The 20,589-nt window shown below is 37.9% G+C and overlaps 1 protein-coding gene across 1 annotated transcript in view; it reads right to left on the bottom strand.

The window, feature by feature from the left end:
- COL4A1 (collagen type IV alpha 1 chain) overlaps positions 1–20,589 on the bottom strand; it is a 170,237-nt gene that overhangs the window by 120,670 nt on the left and 28,978 nt on the right. Inside the window, exon 2 of the mRNA XM_070933135.1 lies at positions 17,837–17,887. Within this exon, the coding sequence (XP_070789236.1) occupies positions 17,837–17,887 (51 nt within the window). The remainder of the gene's footprint in view (positions 1–17,836; positions 17,888–20,589) is intronic.

The raw sequence follows: 20,589 nt of genomic DNA, 5'->3' as shown, positions 1-20,589 counted from the left end.
TTTAAATTTGTGAACCAGCCAAATATTCTGTTCAAAGAAAATACATTGTATGTTTGTATGTGTGTTTCTAATTATTGCTATTTATTCATATTTGTTCTCTTTTATTCTTTAAAGTTTAACAATTCATTCTTTATCTTAATATCTTTATATTTGCTTGGGGTTGGCTTTCTTCCCTTTCATCTTTTTTATTGTACAGCAATCTTTCTCCTCAAACCTACCACCTCTCTCTTTTCTTTCCTTCTTACTTTCTCTTCCCCCACCCTCTTTTTCTCCTCCCTACTTCCTCTTCCTTTCTCCTTCTCCTCCTCTCTTCCTCCCTCTCTTACCCTCACTCCTACTCTAATTTCCCTTCCTTCATCCCTCTCTATTGCTGTATCCTTTAATGCATATGGACTACTCAGAGGGCTGAAAAAGTTATTTTTGACTGGTCCTGGCACTTTTGACCAGTCCTCAAACTTACGACTGTCCTCACATTTTACGTTTTTTGCCCTATCTTATCACCATGGTGAAGAGAAGCAGTTGTGAAATGAGTGACATGGTTGTTAAGAATGCTGCATGGGCATAAATGTGAGGATGGTCATAAGTGTGAGGACCAGTCAAAAGTGCGAGGACCTGTCAGAAATGACTTTTTTCAGCCCTCTGGTTAGTCCTTTTGTGCATATGGACTACTCAGAGGGCTGAAAAAGTTATTTTTGACTGGTCCTCGCACTTTTGACCAGTCCTCAAACTTACGACTGTCCTCACATTTTACGTTTTTTGCCCTATCTTATCACCATGGTGAAGAGAAGCAGTTGTGAAATGAGTGACATGGTTGTTAAGAATGCTACACGGGCATAAATGTGAGGATGGTCATAAGTGTGAGGACCAGTCAAAAGTGCGAGGACCTGTCAGAAATGACTTTTTTCAGCCTCTGGTTAGTCCTTTTGTGCATATGGACTACTCAGAGGGCTGAAAAAGTTATTTTTGACTGGTCCTCGCACTTTTAACCAGTCCTCGAACTTACGACTGTCCTTACATTTTACATTTTTGCCCTATCTTGTCATCATGGTGAAGAGAAGCAGTTGTGAAATGAGTGACATGGTTGTTAAGAATGCTGCACAGGCATAAATGTGAGGATGGTCATAAGTGCGAGGACCGGTCATAAGTGCGAGGACCGGTCAAAAGTGTGAGGACCTGTCAGAAATGACTTTTTTCAGCCCTCTGAGTAGTCCCTATACATATAGCCATTGGCCACCCGGTCACATGACCAGCTAGCCATGCCCACCAGTCACAGGACCTCCAAGCCACGCCCACAAAATAAGCCACACACACAATGGTGTCCCTCTTTACCAATGTTAAAATCTGGTCACCTTATGTTTGCCCCATGTATAACTGGTTGCAATGGGTACAGTTGATTTTTTAGATTACATTGTTTCTTTCATCCTTCTGTATTTTGCCTTTGGTTCTGGATAATTCCTGGTGGAATGTGGCTGAGGGTTTGTGGGCTATTGTTATTCCTAGGGGTTAGAGGATACTGGCTGTCATTTCTGATGCCCCTTTTGTGTATGGTAAAGTTAGTTTTTGTGTGGTGGTTGCTGTGTGGTGACCCATCACAAGACTCACTGATGACTCACAGATGACCCATCACTGTGATGCTACAAAAAATTCTTAATCTTAATTCTTAATCTTTAAATTCTGGGGCAAGGAATCATTATTTAGTTTATTACCATTAATGGTAAAAGAAACGTAGGAGGAAGAATGTAGGCCATTGAATTCAATCTCTTTCTTAGTGCAGAAATCCAAATTAAATATTGAAGATTGATGGCTATTATGCTTCAAATATTGTGTTTATTTTAAGCACCACTCATTAAAAAGTTAAAAGAAATTGGACCATGCAATGAGAATGCTAATGAGAATAAACAGGAGATTGTATACATCAATTTTACAATGAATGACTGAAGGAACTGAATAATGTTTAGCCTTAAGAAGAAGATTGAAGATGACCAGACAGAATATGATAACACTCTTCAGAAAAATGAAAGAATGTTATAAGAAGAGCACAACTTACTCAGAATATGGAATAATTTTCAATGTTGGGGATGCTTTAATTTGGATTTTTACAGAAATGGGGAGTGGAATTTGACTCTGAGATTCTATGATATTTATCTTTGATAGAATCTCTTATCCATTACCACTGGTAGCAGTTTATTATGTATCATTATGCTGGTACTTACGTTCAATAAAACATAGAATAAAAGAATACAATAAAATAACTATTGATAAAATAATTTATTACAATTAATTATAACATAAAATAAGCCTGTTACTACCCGTTGTGAACCGGTAGTAAAGGTAAGTAGAACCCACCCTTGAAGTACAGGTAATCCTTTTTTAGCATTCGTTCCAATGAAATGGTCACTAAGTGAAAATATGACTGAAAAAGAGAGACATTACGTAAATTGCTGGTTGTTTTCATCTCATTTAGATAAGGATGTCTTATGCAGCAATGCCAGTGTAACTTTCATTATATTGTGCATTGTCCTCAGGTGCAGAAATATGGGTGTGATTTATTACTGTTGTATTTGCAAATGGTCACTATCCAAGGTAGTTTCTAAATGAGAACTATTTTTAATGGATTGGGATAATCAGTGCCACCTACTTTGAAAGATTAATAAAGATGAAAAAGAAAAAGAGAATATGGAAATGTGACAGAAATAGTTATGCATGTAAAACTAGATCAGATATTCTACTGAACTGATTTGCTATTTCAGAATAATTTAAATGAAAGCTTGAGATGCAAAATTTCAGGGTCGCTTTCACTGTTTAAACAGAATCTTTCCAGAACCCATTAGTGTTCACCGACCTGAGTCCCCTCTGGGAGAAGGGCGGTATACAAATTAAATAATTAATTAATTACTTAATTAATTAATTAATTAAATGTCAGGCTCAAGCAGAGAGAGGACAATCTGGAATCCAATCGAATGTTTCAGGAATTAAATAAGTACTTGAACAACTAAGAAAGCTTGAAAATGTTGAAATCTTTTGATCCTTGCCTTCTCAGAAATCAAAATATAAGTAGAATTTTTGATTATTTAAAAATATTATTTTGGTCATCAAGTAACCATTTCTCTTGTTCATTTTTTAATATGAGTTAAAGGCATTGTTATTCTTCTTTTCAAAAACAGTATCTAAAACCTTAAGAGTTTTTCTTTCTTTTATTGAAGAAGTATAAGTGTGCCAATCTAAATAAATTATGGGTGTCTCTACATTGTCTTGATCTAAACTTGTACGATCTGCTTTTTCCATGCATATCCATTTCCACAGCAGTCTTTTTATGATGTATCACAAGATCTTTTTTTGAAAAGAATGTCTCCAACCTAAATTTGCTTTCAGATATGTTGCTTAATTTTTTTTTAATTTCTTGAAAAATTAACGAACAAAGCATTATTTTAAAGTATTCCGTAGAATATATCGGATAATCTGAATTCTTATAAAATATTTTTAAAATATTTTTTCATATTAGCTCATCTGGTAAGCAAACTAGATTTAAGCCACCAGGTTGTTTTTGCAAGGTTGGGCTTAATTTAATGACAGCAGAATATCAACATTATTTGAAGCCATTATTCAGCTAATATCAATGTATCAGATTTAGTTTGCTGTGTTACTATGAAACTATGTGTTACTCAGTAGGTTTGATAGTGTGCCATATGAATACTATTATTACATTCACCCATTTGGTTACATTTTCAGACACAAATAACAACCTGCTTATTTTCCTTCTGCTTAAGAAAATATTCAGATGGATCTAGAAAAGTGAAACTTTTTGTTAGTTTTTATTAATGTCACTTCCCACAACAGTTTTATTATTATGCAATGTGTCTAGTCAGAAACAGTATTTGTTGAGGCTAGAACCTCAATTATCTCCTATTTATTTTCTTTATTTATTTAAAAATTTTATATAGCCACCCATCTTATAACCTACTCTGGTCAGCTTCCAATCTATTAGCCTGCAAATTTCCTGCAATTCCCTAAAATAAATGTTTGAAAATTTAAAAAAAAATGTTTGAAATCATTTTCAAATTGGGGTGGTGGTACGTGGTGGGTGGGTGGAGGAAAAATTCATACCAATCACATGAGATCATGTAATATTATCCCAAACTTGAAAAGGTTGTTGATCTTTGAGTTAATTTTTAGCCAAAATGGACGTGAAAGAAATGTGAAAGTGACTTAACTATTAAGTCCATAATGACACACTGAAAATAATTCTGTCTAGATATCTTTCTTATGAAAGAAACATTTCTTCATTTTGTAATAGTAACAGCTACTATTTATATTGGACAACACTTTCTGCCTACCCCAAAACATATCAGCTCAGAAAACAAGAGTTCAGAACATTTTGATTAAAAACTTGCCTATTAAAATATACTGCTCAAAAAAATAAAGGGAACACAAGCAAAAGACATCGAGATCTGAATGAATGAAATAGCCCTATTAAATACAGTAGTTTTGTGTTCCCTTTAGTTGTTTGAGCAGTGTATAAACTACTGTATGTAAAGAACAAAGTATTTAATAAGGCTATTTCATTCATTCAGATCTCAGATGTCTTCTGCTTGTGTTCCCTTTATTTTTTTGAGCAGTGTATTATATTATGGGTTTTTTCCAAAATTTTGTAGGGTTTTGCTAATGACATTTAGAGAGAAAGAAAAAATCTCATTCGAAAATACATTTAACACCATCTGAGCTAGAAAACAATGTGCTAGATGTTGGCTTTTGCATGTCCAATAAGGCCAATCATTATGAGATGTGACTGATATCTTATGCAAGAGTGCAAATATTGCAACCCAAGAATCCTATGGAGCCCACCAGCATTCCTTTTGCAGGGCCCATACTGGAATTAAAACAAACACTCTATTTTACTGCAATGTTTTGTTATTTAGTATCTACAGCAGCTTTTACTATACAAATTTTAATTTATACCTAACTTAAAGTGTACAACACAACAAACTTTGTGCTGTTATTACAGCTAGAAATACTTTTTAAAATGGTAGAAAGGCAATGTAATACCAGAGATTTAAAAATTAAAAACCATCAGATTGTTGGATACATTATCCCTTTTCATAAAATTGTCTCCTTTATGCACAACAGAAAGATCACCAGTGTTTTACTTTCTACTGCTATTCTGCTGCTATTATGTATATAAAAAGGTTATAGCTGGGGCAAGGCCATTATCCATGCTATTTATCCACAGGGTATTGTTTCCAGTGGTTCTGAAACATGCTATGCCTTTGGGTATCAACAGAGATATTGATACAATTTCTTACCTCTTGTTTGAAGTCTCCCTCATCCCCTGATTTTGCCTGCTTTGTCAATTAAGTTTTGCATGTTTTGCTGATTTTTATTAAATATCAAGATATTTTTCTGCTAGCTGTATTGAGTGGTCTGTGTGCCTGCTTTGATTTGGATTTAAAGGTTGACTGGGAATGTGCTGGGTGCAAACTAAATAGGAAATTAAGTACAGTAATTTTCCAGCAGAGATAAACTTTTATTATTTGTTAAACTAGTAACTATTAAGTTGTGTACCAAAAATAAAATTGTCAGCCTTGTCCTAACTTGTGCATTTAGGAAAGAAAGATCCTTAACCCTGTTTGAAAAGAAAAGGTATACTTTTACTAAAGCCAAGATATTACAGTGTAAGCAAAGACAGATCTGAATATTCCCACGTAAATCTTGTGATTTTCCCTTCTTCCAGGCCTTCAACTTTTGATCATCTCGTGTTGTCCAATGGTATTGAAAGTAGGTGTTTTGGTAATAGTTCTAAAGTTTGGTGCCTTTTTGGTGGGTATTTGCATTTCATTCTCAAGTCTGTGCCCTTGGATTTTTCAGCCATTGTCTCTGATTGGCACCTCTGGTCCTGTCATTCCCTCTCCCTATGTTACCCCATTCCCCTGCCCCCTTTTTATGGCAGGATGCCATGAAAGCATAGCAAGGCTGAAGTGGCGTGATGGCAGATCTGACATTATTTTTCAAATTGCAAGATTCAATATGATTGGTTGTAAATTGGGAGGGGAAGTATTATATTTCAGATGGAGGACTTTTCTGGCCCTGGTGCTAAAGGCCATTTTTTATCTTGAAAACTCACCTAAACACTGGAAAACTATCAGTAATCTAGAAGCTTCGGTTGATGAAAAACATAATGGTGAGGACTCATATGTGCAAACATACTCCTGCAAACATTGTATCTCTGCTTTGTGAGCTGCATTGGTTATCAATTTAAGATACTGGTGCTGGCCTATGAAGCCCTACATGGTATGGTGCTGGGTTATTTGAAGCACCACCCCGTCCCCAATTATATTTATCTATCCCATCGGGTCTGGCATAAATTAGATGGATCCGCCCCAGGCGCCTGATGGATCCTGAGAGGTTCCAGACGGAACTTGGGCCATTTCCTGAGGTTCTAGCACATGACTCGGCTGAGGAGCTGGTAGCCGCCTGGGACCGGGCGGCTGGTGGGGCCTTGGACCGAGTCGTGCCTTTGCGGCCTCTGACCCGGTGCCGATCCCGCGCGGCTCCTTGGTTCACTGAGGAGCTGAGGGAAATGAAGCGCCGGAAAAGACGCCTGGAGAGCGGTTGGAGGGCCAGTCTTGCTGAATCTGATCGAACACGGGTAAGGTCGCATATTAAGGCCTACCTAGTGGCGATAAAGGTGGCAAAGTTTAATTACTTTTCCACCTCTATTGCGTCATCAGGGAATCGTCCGGCCACCCTGTTCAGGGTAACCCGCTCCCTGCTCCATCCAGGAGTGTGGGAGGATCCCTTGGAAGGCAGGGCGGAGGATTTCGGACAATACCTGTATGACAAAATCGCTCAGATCCGGGGGGATTTGGACTCTGACTGGGTAGATCAGGGCAGGGTGACGAGGAATAGTCTTGAGAATGTTATCTGGGAGGAATTTGATGCTGTGACTCCCGATGATGTGGACAGGATTTTGGGGAGACTTAGTGCGGCCACATGTTTACTGGACCCGTGTCCCTCCTGGTTGATACTGGCTTCCCGGGAGGTTACACGAGGCTGGCTCCAGAGTGTTATTAACGCTTCGTTGAGTGAGGGTTACTTCCCCACCGCCTTGAAAGAGGAGGTGGTGAGGCCTCTCCTCAATAAGCCGTCCCTGGATCCGGCAATATTGGCCAACTATCGTCCTGTCTCCAACCTTCGCTTTATGGTGAAGGTTGTTGAGAGTGTGGTCACACGACAGTTTCCGCAATTCCTGGAGGAAACATCTTATCTAGATCCGTTCCAGTCAGGTTTCAGGTCTGGGCACAGCACGAAAATGGCATTGGTCGCGTTGGTTGATGATCTCTGGAGGGCTCAGGACAGGGGTTGCTCCTCTGTTCTGGTCCTGTTAGATCTCTCAGCGGCTTTTGATACCATCGACCATGGTATCATGCTGCACCGGCTGGAAGAGTTGGGGGTGGGAGGCACCGTGTTACGGTGGTTCTCCTCCTTTCTCTCCGACCGGTCGCAGTTTGTGTTGGCAGGGGGGCAGAGGTCAACCTCGAGGCCTCTCATTTGTGGAGTGCCACAGGGATCGGTCCTCTCGCCCCTTCTGTTCAACATTTATGTGAAGCCGCTGGGTGAGATCATCCGTGGCTTTGGGGTGAGATACCACCAGTACGCTGATGACACCCAGCTGTACATCTCCACCCCAGGCCACCCCAACGATGCCCTTGAAGTGATGTCCCAGTGCCTGGAGGCTGTGCGGGTCTGGATGGGGAGGAACAGGCTCAAGCTCAACCCTTCCAAGACTGAGTGGCTGTGGCTCCCGGCATCCCGATATAGTCAGTTGACTCCATCACTGACTATTGGGGGCGAGTCATTGGCCCCCACAGAGAGGACTCGCAATCTGGGAGTCCTCCTGGATATGCAGCTGTCCTTGGAGGAACATCTGACGGCTGTAGCCAGGGGGACCTTTTGTCAGGTTCGCCTGATTCGCCAGTTGCGGCCCTTTCTTGATCGGGATTCTCTGTGCACAGTCACTCACGCCCTTGTCACCTCTCACCTTGACTACTGCAACGCTCTCTACATGGGGCTCCCCTTGAGGAGCACCCGGAGGCTCCAGCTGGTCCAGAACGCAGCAGCGCGGGTAGTGACGGGAGCAGCATGGCGCTCCCATGTAACACCGCTCCTGCGCGAGCTGCACTGGCTCCCGGTGGTCTTCCGGGTGCGCTTCAAGGTGTTGGTTATCACCTTCAAAGCGCTCCATGGCATAGGGCCTAGCTATCTTCGAGACCGCCTGCTGCTACCGATGACCTCCCATCGACCCGTGCGCTCCCACAGAGAGGGCCTCCTCAGGGTGCCATCAGCCAGACAATGTAGGCTGGTGACCCCCAGGGGGAGGGCCTTCTCTGTGGGGGCACCTACCCTCTGGAATCAGCTCCCCCCAGAGATAAGGAGAATCCAGGACCTCAATGCCTTCCGTCATGCCCTTAAAACCCATTTTTTCAAGCAAGCCGGGCTGGCTTAAGATGAAATTTTTAACTGTTTTAAAATGTTTTAAACATTTTAATTGGTAATGAGTTTTAATTGGGCCAAATTTATATATCTTTTAATTGTTTTTTAATATTTGTCCTGCATGTTTTTTAATTTTGGCTGTACACCGCCCTGAGTCCTCAGGGAGAAGGGCGGTATAGAAATTTAATAATAAATAAATAAATAAATAAATAAATAAATAAATAAATAAATAAATAAATAAATAGCATGTTTTGGGTTGTATCCATGTCAAAGTGCCGCCTAATGGGACCCAGGAGGAGAGCTTTTCAGCCACTGCACCTGCCCTCTGGAATATCATTCCCCTGAGGTCAGACTGGCCCCAACCTTGCTGGTGTTCTAGAATAGACTGAAGATTTAGCTTTGCCATCAAGCTTGAGGATGGTAGTGCAGAGCCTATAAAGTGGTTACATGATATGGTTTAGATGTTTTTATTTTATTTATTAAATTTTTGCCCATCTTTATCACTTTATAAGTAACTTAAGGTGGCAGAGATACCTTATACTCCTTCCTCCTTCTACAACAACCCTGACCTGGGCTAAGAGAAAATAACTGGCCCAAGGTTTTTCATGCATAAAGCAGGTTTAGAACTCACTGTCTCTTGGTTTCTAGGCCAGCACCTTAACCAAACTGATACCATGTTTTCCCGAAAATAAGACCCTGTCTTATATTTTTTTGAACCCCAAAATAAGTGCTTGGCCTTATTTTCAGGGAGGTCTTATTATTTTGGGGCATGGAGCAAGACGGGGCTCCTCTTGCCATCTTACCTGATTTCCAGCTCTGTCTCCCTAACTAAAGGAAATGGCGGGGACCAGCGGTGCATGCATTTCAATATTTTCGGAGAGGGCTTATTTTGGGGGAGAGCTTATTATCAGGGGATGTCTTATTTTTGGGGAAACCCAGTAGTTTTTTAATTTTAATTTTTTGTATGATTATTTTGGGAGTTTTAGAAATGTTTTCATTTTAATCTTGTAAGCCATCCAAGTCACATATGGAATGAGCAGCTACATACATAAATAAATAAATAATTCTGGGGAAATTTTATAAGATGTTCTGCTTTTACCATAAACCTTTTACTCTTTAGTTGATCTATCATAGGTGCCATGTGAATCAGTAGTAATTTACTTTCAGTATTCCTCTCCCTCCCTTCCTTTTGCATTTTTAGATATTCCTTCTGTCCTTCAAGAAAAGGACAGTAGGGGCACCAGCTTCAGTTTGCTATTGTTTAATTTTGTAAATCTCCAAAGACCAAAGGAAGCATATCAAAAACCTTTGGTTATACAAATTTTGATTGAATCTGAAACTTCATTGCATTGGACTGTAAGATGTACTGTTAAAGGCTTGCAAAATAGCAGTTTTTTGATACACCAAATTGATGAACAGATGAAGGTTGTCAGTCACCTAGTTATTTTGTGCTGCATATTAGAGTCTGTCTTATGATTATCCTCAAATATATGACTATGATGAAATGAATGCACATAATTATCAATTTAATTTCAAAAAGCACATCTGCAGAACACACATCTAACTGCTGCTTATATTCATAATCCTCAGAAATTCACACAGATGTTATTGCACCATCCGTACTACTGTAGAATGTGTATGAACCACAGAGGACACAAACAGGAAAACATTGATGATATTGAGTCCTGATAGGCTAACATGCAGCACTTCCCTTTTATTACATTTTTACCCCCGTGGTAAGAAATACTGTGTTTCTTCGATCCCCAAAGCGAGTGTGAACATAATAAAATAAAGAAATATAAACAAATATAATTATAATTATATAAATATCTAATTAAAAAAAACACAACAACCTGAAGAGGATCCTAATCCTGAAAAAGGGAATTGTTGCAATATTTTCAGGATCAGACTCAATAAAGATAATAGAAGTTAAAGATTTAAATATATCTCTCTTTAATCATAATAGGCATTCTATATTCGCTGAATATTCAAGATAGAAGCAAGGAAAAATGGGGAGGATGGCTCCTTATATATACAAGGGGTGGAGCCAGGAATGGGAGTGGTAAATTATGAATACATTAAAGTCCAAAGAATAAGTTAACCCCTGATGTTCCATATATACATTATTTACACATTAGAGAATAAGGCATTTACATCTGACAAATCCCCCTCTAAATGCCGGTTCGTTATACAACACCAGTTACATTCAGATTCAGGACAATATAATACATATAATTTAGAAGTTAAATATTTGTGTTGTTTAGAAGGTAAGGGTTTTGTTAATATATCAGCTAATTGTTCAGAAGTATCACAATGTATTGCTTTGATGAATCCGTCTTGAGATAGTTGTCTCACGTGCTTAAATTTTATATCAATATGCCTGGACCTTTGTCCAATTGCATCGGATCTAGATATTTCAATTGCCGCTTTATTGTCTTCATGCATAATAAATGGTAAAGTAGGTTTCTTCCAAACATCTGTGATCAAATCATTGAACCATACAAGGTTATTTGCAGCCTTAGACAAGCAAACATATTCCGCTTCTGTGGTAGAAGTGGCTACCAGTTCTTGTTTACCAGTATACCAGTAAACTGGACAATCGTTCAATAGAAAAACATAACCAGAGGTACTCTTTCTGCATGATGTATCACCAGCCCAATCTGCATCAGCATAACAAGTAATTTTTGGTTCTTTGTCATTATTTGGTTCCAATATTAAACAAAAATCTAATGTACTTTTCAGATACCTTAAAATTCTTTTGACAGCTTCCCAATGATACAAGGTTGGTTTGCTAACATATCTTGACAATAAATTGAGAGGTAATGCAATATCTGGCCTAGTCCAATTAGATATATAAAGGAGTGAACCTATAACTGATCTGTAAAATGTGTTGTCTTTAAACTCAGGGGAAGATTCATCAGTGTTTCTAAGAAAATCAGTTTGCATAGGTGTGTCACATGTTTTGGCATTATTTAAGTTACATTTGTTTAGGAGTTCAATAATTTTATCTTTCTGAGTAAGTTTGAATCCTCTTTTAGTTTTGTTAATTTGTACACCAAGGTATTTATTCACTCTACCTAGTGATTTCAATGAGAAATGTTCGTTTAACTTATTTACAAAGATTTCCCTGCTCTCTTTATGCTTTCCAATATATAAAATATCATCCACATAAATTAATACAAATTCAATATGATCATTACTCTTTTTTACAAAGAAACAGTTATCAGCAGTGGTGGCGTTGAAATCCATGGTCTTAAGTACTTTTACCAAGCAATCGTACCATCTTTTGCCAGATTGCTTCAATCCGTACAGACTCTTATTTAATAACCAAATTTCGTTCTTATTAGTGTATTGACTGTGTGGTGCTCTTACATATATTTCCTTATCTAATTTTGCGTGTAAGTATGCAGTCTGTATGTCATATTGAAACACGTCCAGATTGAGTGCAGATGCTACTACAAGAGCTGTTTTGACACTCTCTGTTCTCACTGTTGGTGAATAAGTGTCAGTATAGTCTTCTGGATATTTTTGTGCATAACCTTGTGCAACTAGTCTGGCCTTGTATAAGGTATTACCTCCTTCCAAATTCTTAATTTTATAAATCCACCTGGTACCTATAATTGTTTTGTCCTTAGGTGCGATCGCAGGTGTGAATACATTTAATTCTTGTAAACTTTTCATCTCTTTTTCCATAGCTAGTTCCCATTTTTCTCTTTCTTCACGGGGAAGTTTCAATACTTCCTCATATGTATTAGGTGTTATTTGTTCTCCATCCATATGCATTATGTAATCTTTGTATTTATTTGGTATTTGGTTTCTATTGTTTCTAATATTTCTTTCAGGTTTGCTATGGTTGTCATGCAAATATCTGGCTTCCTTTTTTGTTAATGTGTCTGTCTTTATTTTATGCTGACTATTTGTCCAAGTTTTGGTTTTGTTCCTACTTTTGTTAATATTTTGATTTTCTGTTGTTCCTTCCTCGTAAGATATATTATCTTTGCTTTTATTAGGAAATATTTCATTAAGGTGCAATTTAGACCAATTGGCCTGCTCATGGAACACAGCTGTTCTGGATACTATAAATTTGTTATTATTATCAATGAATCTGTACCCTTTGGTTCCAGTTTCGTATCCCATGAATCTTAATCTCCTGGATACGTTTTCTCCCTTTCTTCTCAATTGTTTAGGTATGTGTACGTCTGCAGTAACTCCAAATATGTGCATGTGTGCTAATTTGGGTTTTCTATTGTACATCACCTCATATGGTGTCTTATTCACAATACTGGACCATGTTCTATTTTGAGTGTAATTTGAATAATGTAAGGCTTCTGACCAAAATTGTTTGCCTAAACCAGCATCCTCTAATGTGCATCTAATCATGGTTTGTAGTGTGGAATTCTTTCTCTCTGCAATCCCATTTTGAAATGCAGAAAATGGATTGGACGTGAAATGTAGCATCCCTCTATCCTTTAACCATTGGGAGAATTCTTTAGACATGAATTCACATCCCCTATCTGTCATAATTTGTTTTATTCTGATATTATGCTGTGTTTCTATGCGTTTGTAGAATTCCTTAAATTTCTGAAAGGTTTCATCCTTGTGCTTTAATGTGTAAACAAAACCATAGCGACTGTAATCATCCACTATTGTTAGGAAGTAACGTTTTCTATAGGTAATTGATGGAGTTAATGGACCAACTAAGTCCATATGTACCAAATCAAAAATATTGTTAGTTGATCTGTTAGATTTTTTTGGTCTGGGACTGGTTTTTAGTTTGGTGGATTTACATACTGAGCATTCCAAATAATTTTCACAATTTTTTATTTTGACACCTTCTGCGTGTTCAGTCATTTTTTGTACTACGGGAAAGCTTGCATGTCCTAACTTCCTATGTAAGATGTGAGCACACTCATCATGAATTGGTTTACCTATTTTTGGTTTCTTCTCATTGTGTGTATTTTTGTTATCATGAGTTATTTTACATTCATCATTGTCACTGTTACTGACATTTTCATCATCTGCTTCAATACAATCTTCCATATTTGAATCAATGTTATGTAACCATCTTTCTTTGGTTATCAGATAGGGTAGACCCCCTTTTATCATCACAGTACCTACATTTGTTTTGTTCTTTTCTATAGTTGCTTTCCCCTTTGAGAAAACTATATTGATGTCAGATTCTCTGCTTAGTTTTATAGCACTCAGTATGTTGTGAGGTATTTCTGGGATTAATAATACCCCCTCTATTTTCCCTAAACCAGGCAAGGTCACATTTCCTCTGCCTAATACTTGAACCTTTTCTTGATTAGCTACCTTTATCACAAACTTATCTTCTGTAAATGAAGTTAATATACTTTTGTTGTTAGTGGTGTGATTTGTTGCACCAGAATCAATAAGCCAATTATTGTTCTCATCTTGTTGTGTTCTGGTGCTGTCTTGTTTATTTAGCCCATTTAGTGACCCAGATTTTCTCTCTTTTGAATTTTCTCTACCCCCTCTACTTTCTCTGTAATTTGGTGGACTTCTATATTTGTGTCTATCTGTGGAAGATTGTCTGTAATTGTATTTGCTCCTATATTCTGGCCTATGTCTCTCCCTTGGGACTTTGGGACAGTCTCTTCTACTGTGTTCCCTGGATCCACAATTGTGGCATCTAAAGGCCTCATTATATTTATCTTGAAAGACTACTTTCCTAAAAGATTTGTGTTCTGTTTGGTTACTGGAACGATTTTTTCTTAAATTGTCTTCTGCTATCAATTTGTTAGATAGACTTTCTATTGATAAATATCCCAAATTAATGGTATCTAAGTGTGACATAAAGCTATCCCATGATGGATCAAGTGAATTGATAATAACACTTTTCATTGTTTGATCTGAAATCACTTCCCCCCTCAATTGCAGCTCAGCTCTTATTTTGTTTAGATTTATCAAATGTTCACTTATAGAAACCCCTGGCTTCACTCTAGAAGAAAAGAAATCCTTAGACATTCTTGTGGTTGTGGCTACGCTATCGCTGTGAAATAGATTAAACATGCACTGAATTATTTCTGATACAGTTAGGTTTGGTTTGATGCTATGATACATTGCAGGAGACACGCTAGAAATTATTATGAAAAATGCTCTATGATGTAAACAATCTATTTTTAAAGTCCAAGGTCTTCTTGGAGGACTAGTTATAAAGAATAGTAAATTTTCTTTCATGAAAATAACCTGAAGCTGTTGGTACCACTCTTGTAAATTAATGCCATCAATTCTAAGTTTTGGGAAGTCACTGGGTAAGTTCCCCACATTATTTTGTCCATTACTTACAACCTGAGGCAGTCCGTGGTCTCTCAAGTGCAGGAAATTACAGAACGGCATTGGGATGCTTGTAACGAGTCTGCGCGGTTCTCTGGCCAGTTCAAGTCTTTCGGGGCCGTCTACGTAGTTTTGCACATGCGCGTTGTTCATTTCTTCTTTGGCGCCGTTGTGGAAGGTTCTCTCCATTTCAGCTCTCTCGATCCGCTCCTCTTCAGATGAGTCGGTCTCTGGCTCGGTTTTTGGGGCTTTGGTGATGGCGACGGTTCTTCTCTTTCTCTTGTGTGCGCTGGCACTCGATTCTGTCTGCGGTGTAGGACGGAATCGGCATGGCTCTCTGGGCTCGGGTGTCGTCGTTTTCGAAGTCAGGATGGGAGCGTGCAGATCTTGAGTTGTCGGTTTGATTTCTTGCTTCTTCGTTGATGTCTTGGAGATTTTCAATCTTGGCCCAAAAGCAGCAAAAAGCGTTTTCATTGCTGACTTTACTTGAGACTTTGTTAAATCGTCTTCACTTTCTGATTTTGGTTCATCTGAAGAGTTTGAGACTTCTTTTTCACTTTCTTCGTCTGATAGCGTTTTTCGCGCCAGAAATTTTGAACTGAGCGTTTTGATTGGCTCTGCTTCACTCTCTTTTGAAGTTCGTTGAAACCAAGATGGCTGCCGTTCAAAATTTCGCGCGAGGTCACATCTTTTCTTTTTTACAACTATTTTCTCAGTAGTCATTTCACTCACAGTTTTTTGATCTTTGGGTTTTTCTTTAATGACGTTTTTCTCTCTCGCTGCTCCGCTGTTCCTCAGCATCTCCTGGAGGTCCGCGATGAGGCTTTCATCATTCTTTTGGCTTTTTAGTATCTTTAATATCTCTGACCTGAGTTCGTTATTTTCTATCTCAATTTTTTCTTGGTCGTTGTTTTCACTCATCAGTTCTTCTTCTTCAGTGGTGTATTCTTCGGATTCTCTCGAAATCGCATTAGTGGATTCGTTGATCATCTCTTGATCAGTTTCTATTTCTTTGCTGTAGGCCCTGGTGTTGAGCCTATCTTTCTTGGACATTTTTAATTACTTATTGAGTCAATTAACCATCCTCTGCTACCAGCTTGTTGCAATATTTTCAGGATCAGACTCAATAAAGATAATAGAAGTTAAAGATTTAAATATATCTCTCTTTAATCATAATAGGCATTCTATATTCGCTGAATATTCAAGATAGAAGCAAGGAAAAATGGGGAGGATGGCTCCTTATATATACAAGGGGTGGAGCCAGGAATGGGAGTGGTAAATTATGAATACATTAAAGTCCAAAGAATAAGTTAACCCCTGATGTTCCATATATACATTATTTACACATTAGAGAATAAGGCATTTACATCTGACAGGAATATATATGGAGAACTGCATGCCAGAGAACATGTTTTGCATGCAATTGTTTCTTGCAGTAGAATCAAGAACAATTTCTCTGTGAAAGTTATAGCCAGGCAGTACAGCATAGACAAACATGGTCCAGACATACAGATACTTTGAAGCAACATAAGGCAGTTTGTTAAGAATCCCATGTCTAGATCAAGGCCAAATGATACAATCTCTATCCCATTTCAGCCACTCACAATTTAAATTACATATTCATCTTTATGGGGCTAAAGGAAAGTTCTATCACAACATTTGCCACTTTCCATGAGATTCTAGGACAGAGATCTTCAAATTTGGCAGCTTTAAGATTTATAGTTTTAAGCTATACTGGCTGGAGAATTCTGGGAGTTGAAGTCCACAAGTCTTAAAGCTGCCAAGTTTGAAGACCTCTGTTCTAGGCTAATCCTAGAAATCTATGAGATGGGCCTAGTTTAATATGTGGCTTTGCCTTTGGATGGTGTCTTTAGCAACCACTATAGGGTGGGTCACAATTAATACTAAGGAAGTCAGTGAGTGGAAGCTTGGGACTCCATTAAGCCCTTCTCTCTTTTTTGTCCAAGATTCAAGAAGTTCAGATTTCAAGGTTACAGTCTTGGTACCTCCAGCGTTAAAAATAACTTTCTTTTCTGCCATCCCTCCATGCATTCAAAGATTTGAATTAGTTGTTCACAGGAATGAACATAAAATACTCTATAATTTAAGATGTTTTTAAATAACACTGATATATGTCTTGTTCAGATAATAGCTCCATTCAGTGAACCTGATAGGACTTTTCAGCTGACTGCTTAATTTTATTAATAAATGTTTTAAACGTCAGTATTAACTTTTGTTTTCTGCATGTCTATAAATGGGCAAGGATTTTTAGTAATATGTTCATAAGGAAGTAGGGGATTTCCTAAAACTGTTTTCCCAAGGAGATGAAGTGGATGTGATCCTGCAAAGAATGTCCTTCCTATAACCATTAAAATTGAGATTTGTAATATAAAGTTTCTCAGGCTTGTAGATTTAATATTAGAAAAACCATGTTCTTATATATTCTCAAGGCATTCAAAAACAAGTCGTTTCAGAGGTAATTGCAAACTTTATTTCACATGTTTGTTGATGGAGAGGGAGAGAGGCAGTGGTGAGATTCAGCTGGTTTGGCCCATTCTTGCTCCTACTAGGCCCAAAACAGGGTGCGGGGGGATGCGGTGTGCCCCCCCCATGGCCTAGGAAGCTAAAGGGAGGCCTACTAGGCCCAAAATGGGGTACTGGGGGGGGCACATACCCCCACAGCCCATTTTTGCTCCTAGGGGGGTGCAGGAGGCCAAGTGCTGCCTATCACACTCCTTGGCCATGCCCATCATGCCACGCCCACCCAGTCGGTCATTAGGGCAGAGAATCAGTTGTTAAATTATTTGAATCCCATCACTGGAGAGAGATGGATCCTCAGACAACCCAGTCATTTATCACAGCTTTTATCTTCAATCACTGCTCCCCTGTGTTTTCCAATTTGGTCATGTCCAATTTTTACTTCCACATAGCTAAATATTATCGCCCCTCCCAAATTGGGTACCCTAGTAGTATTAAAATTCATTTATCCTGATTTATTCAAAATTGGCGAAAACACAAGGAAGGAAAAATACTGTACATACAGAATACTTACTTTTTGCCCCTTTACTCCATTGCAGTCACATTTTCCACAGCCAGAACAACCCTGTAATGTTAAAAAAAAAAAAAAGCAATCCATCAATTTGGTAATATCTACAACAAAGGTTAGGCTTTGTTAGAGAAGGTTGGCTAGAGAAAAAGTTGCTTGTAATGAAAACATATCTGTCCACTCAGACTATTTAAATAATGCTGACTCCATTAAAAAGCCAATTTAGATAAAGAGAACACAAATCTCTACAGCTGTAATACTGGTATTCCTTAGGAAATAGAAAAAGAATATTTTGAAGCTTTTAACTATGAATTGATCTGCTGGAATCCCTATTGCAAAGATGTCCTTTTGAGTGTTCTCTTTCTCTGCTTAACCCCAAAGAACTGGGGAAATGGGAAATCAAGGCTCCTGCAGATTATATTATTATGATATACTGGATATAAATTTAGCACTTGCCATACTATAACAAAAAGACTACTAAGAATTATTAGTCTAATAGTGTCCACAGAAATATTTGGTATACAACAACTGTCTTATAGAAATAGGGAATCCTGTTTATACAAATGGCAAATGCATAGATTTTTGTGCTGCGTTTTTTTTTTTAAATCCATTCTATTGAGCATAACCCATGGTGACTTTGTGGGCACAAGCTTCTAATTTTCTTGGCAACAATACAAACATGCATTACCATTTTGCCATTGCCTTTTGTTGGAATAGTCTTTTAAACTTTCCAAACCAGCCTACACCTTCGAGATTCCACTAGCCATCTCTAACCCTACTAGACAGTGCAAATGTTTTAAGAGACATTCAGCCTTTCCTGCATTTATCATTCTTAGATACTGCAATTTATGCAAAAGAGCTCTATTTCATATGTCCTATCATTTGGAGGCCAGGAACTAGAGCTGTGATTTAATGAAGAGTCTGGGAAATAACATCTGATCAAGTTTCCCTATCTATACAGGATTTCTTGAGGAAGCAAAGAAATCCCTCACATAGTTTAACTGATCTAGTCTGAACAGACAGTCATTTCTTTATCTGATGTGATCACACAGCAAAGAGAGCTATAAAGCACAGGGGTGATTTGCCATTTCCTGCTTCCTGGGGCTGAGAGAATGTGACCAGTCCAAGGTTACCCAACTGGCTTTGAGCCCAAAGTGGAACTAAAATTCATGGTCTTCTGGTTTCTAGTCTGATGCTTTAACAACTACATCAAACTGACTCTCTAGCTTTCAATTACATAATATATTTTCCAAATTCTAGATTTATATGTCAGCATTTTTGAAGTGGGCCTTCTAGCACTTTGACCAAAGTTTTTGAAAACAATTAAAAGACTACCTGTTTTGTCAGTAAATCTAAAATCCCAAGATTATATCTGAAATACTTTTTAAATTTATACCAATTTCTTTAAGAGGAAACAATTGCCACAGTTTATTCCATCATAAACATCATACAATAGAACAGAAACAGGCCAGAGTTCCTGATTTTTGTGAATTGAATCTTAAATTGCTTATTTCTATGACTAAATTCATTCAATACACATCTAAAAGTGGCTTGCTTGTTTGTGTTGGATACAACCACTATAGTTCAAGGTTTACAGCTTAATGTATTTATTTATTTGTGACCAATGAGTAAACAAACTGTGACCTCCCATTTTATGGGAACCTACTCTATGTCTTCAGTACATTTTTCTAAATTAATTAAAGTTTTAATGCAAGTCTGGATTAGCAATGAAAAATCTATCATGCGCTGCATTCTTCACTAAAATCAGTCTGGGACTCTCAGAATATGTTGCGAATAAACAAGGTTGTACATGCAAAGGTTTAAAACTCAGGGTTCTATCCTGCTCATGACAAACTTAACAATTCTTCAGAAAAGTAGCCTCTCATAATGTATGGAGTAGCCTCCATTGCATGGAACTCAAAACCTATGAACCCACTTCCCTTTTTTTAAAAAAAAAAAAGTTTTGGTGGAATCTGTGGGGGAGGAAATAAATGAAATAACCAAGAACCAATGGCGAAATTTCTTTGTCTATAAAATGTCCCTCTGGAAGGGGAAAAGTTGGTTCAACAATACAGTACTTAATGACACATTCAAAGGAATTATTTTAATTGTAGAAACAAAATGATTGATTTTTCCCTTTTCCCATGTAGCTAACTAGTACCAAGTTAGGCTTCGCCATCACCACCCTGGCCCTCAGCTGTTTTTAAATTCTTAAGGTCTATTTCCATATCATAGGTCATGGTTCTTTTCGCCTCTGACCTATAGAATCAGAAAATGAAAAGCCAAGAGATCTGGTTGGATAAGCTGGAGAAACAAAACATAGTAGATGTATTCACACAACAACTTCCCTTTGTTGCTTGCAAAGTATAATTAAGATCTACATGAGCTAAGTTTGCATAATATGCCCAACCGTTAAAAAATAAGCAAGGTTAATACAAACCAAGTTTAGAGTATCATGGCAGCTGCTAGGTCTAATTCATTTGCTGCAATGTGTTCTTTCTTATCAGATTTTTACCACAGATTGCAGAGTATATTGTAAGCTAAAACTTTATTATATAATAATTTGGACGTAGTCCCTCATTCTTCACCATTTTGCTTTGTCTCCCAAGTCATTCCTCTTCTTGCATGTTATGTTGTGACACTCCACAATACATATATATACATGTATTTGCACTATGCTATCAATATTTCAACCTAAGAGACTGATTTGGATAAAACTCAGCAGCACTTTTTCAGGCGGCTGTTGACAAAAATAGGAT

Source organism: Pituophis catenifer, unplaced genomic scaffold (genome assembly GCF_029215685.1).
Source record: "Pituophis catenifer annectens isolate HBS135680 unplaced genomic scaffold, rPitCat1.0.hap2 SCAF_1, whole genome shotgun sequence".
NCBI classification, from domain to species: Eukaryota; Metazoa; Chordata; class Lepidosauria; order Squamata; family Colubridae; genus Pituophis; species Pituophis catenifer.
This window is presented reverse-complemented; position numbering and strand designations above follow the sequence as displayed.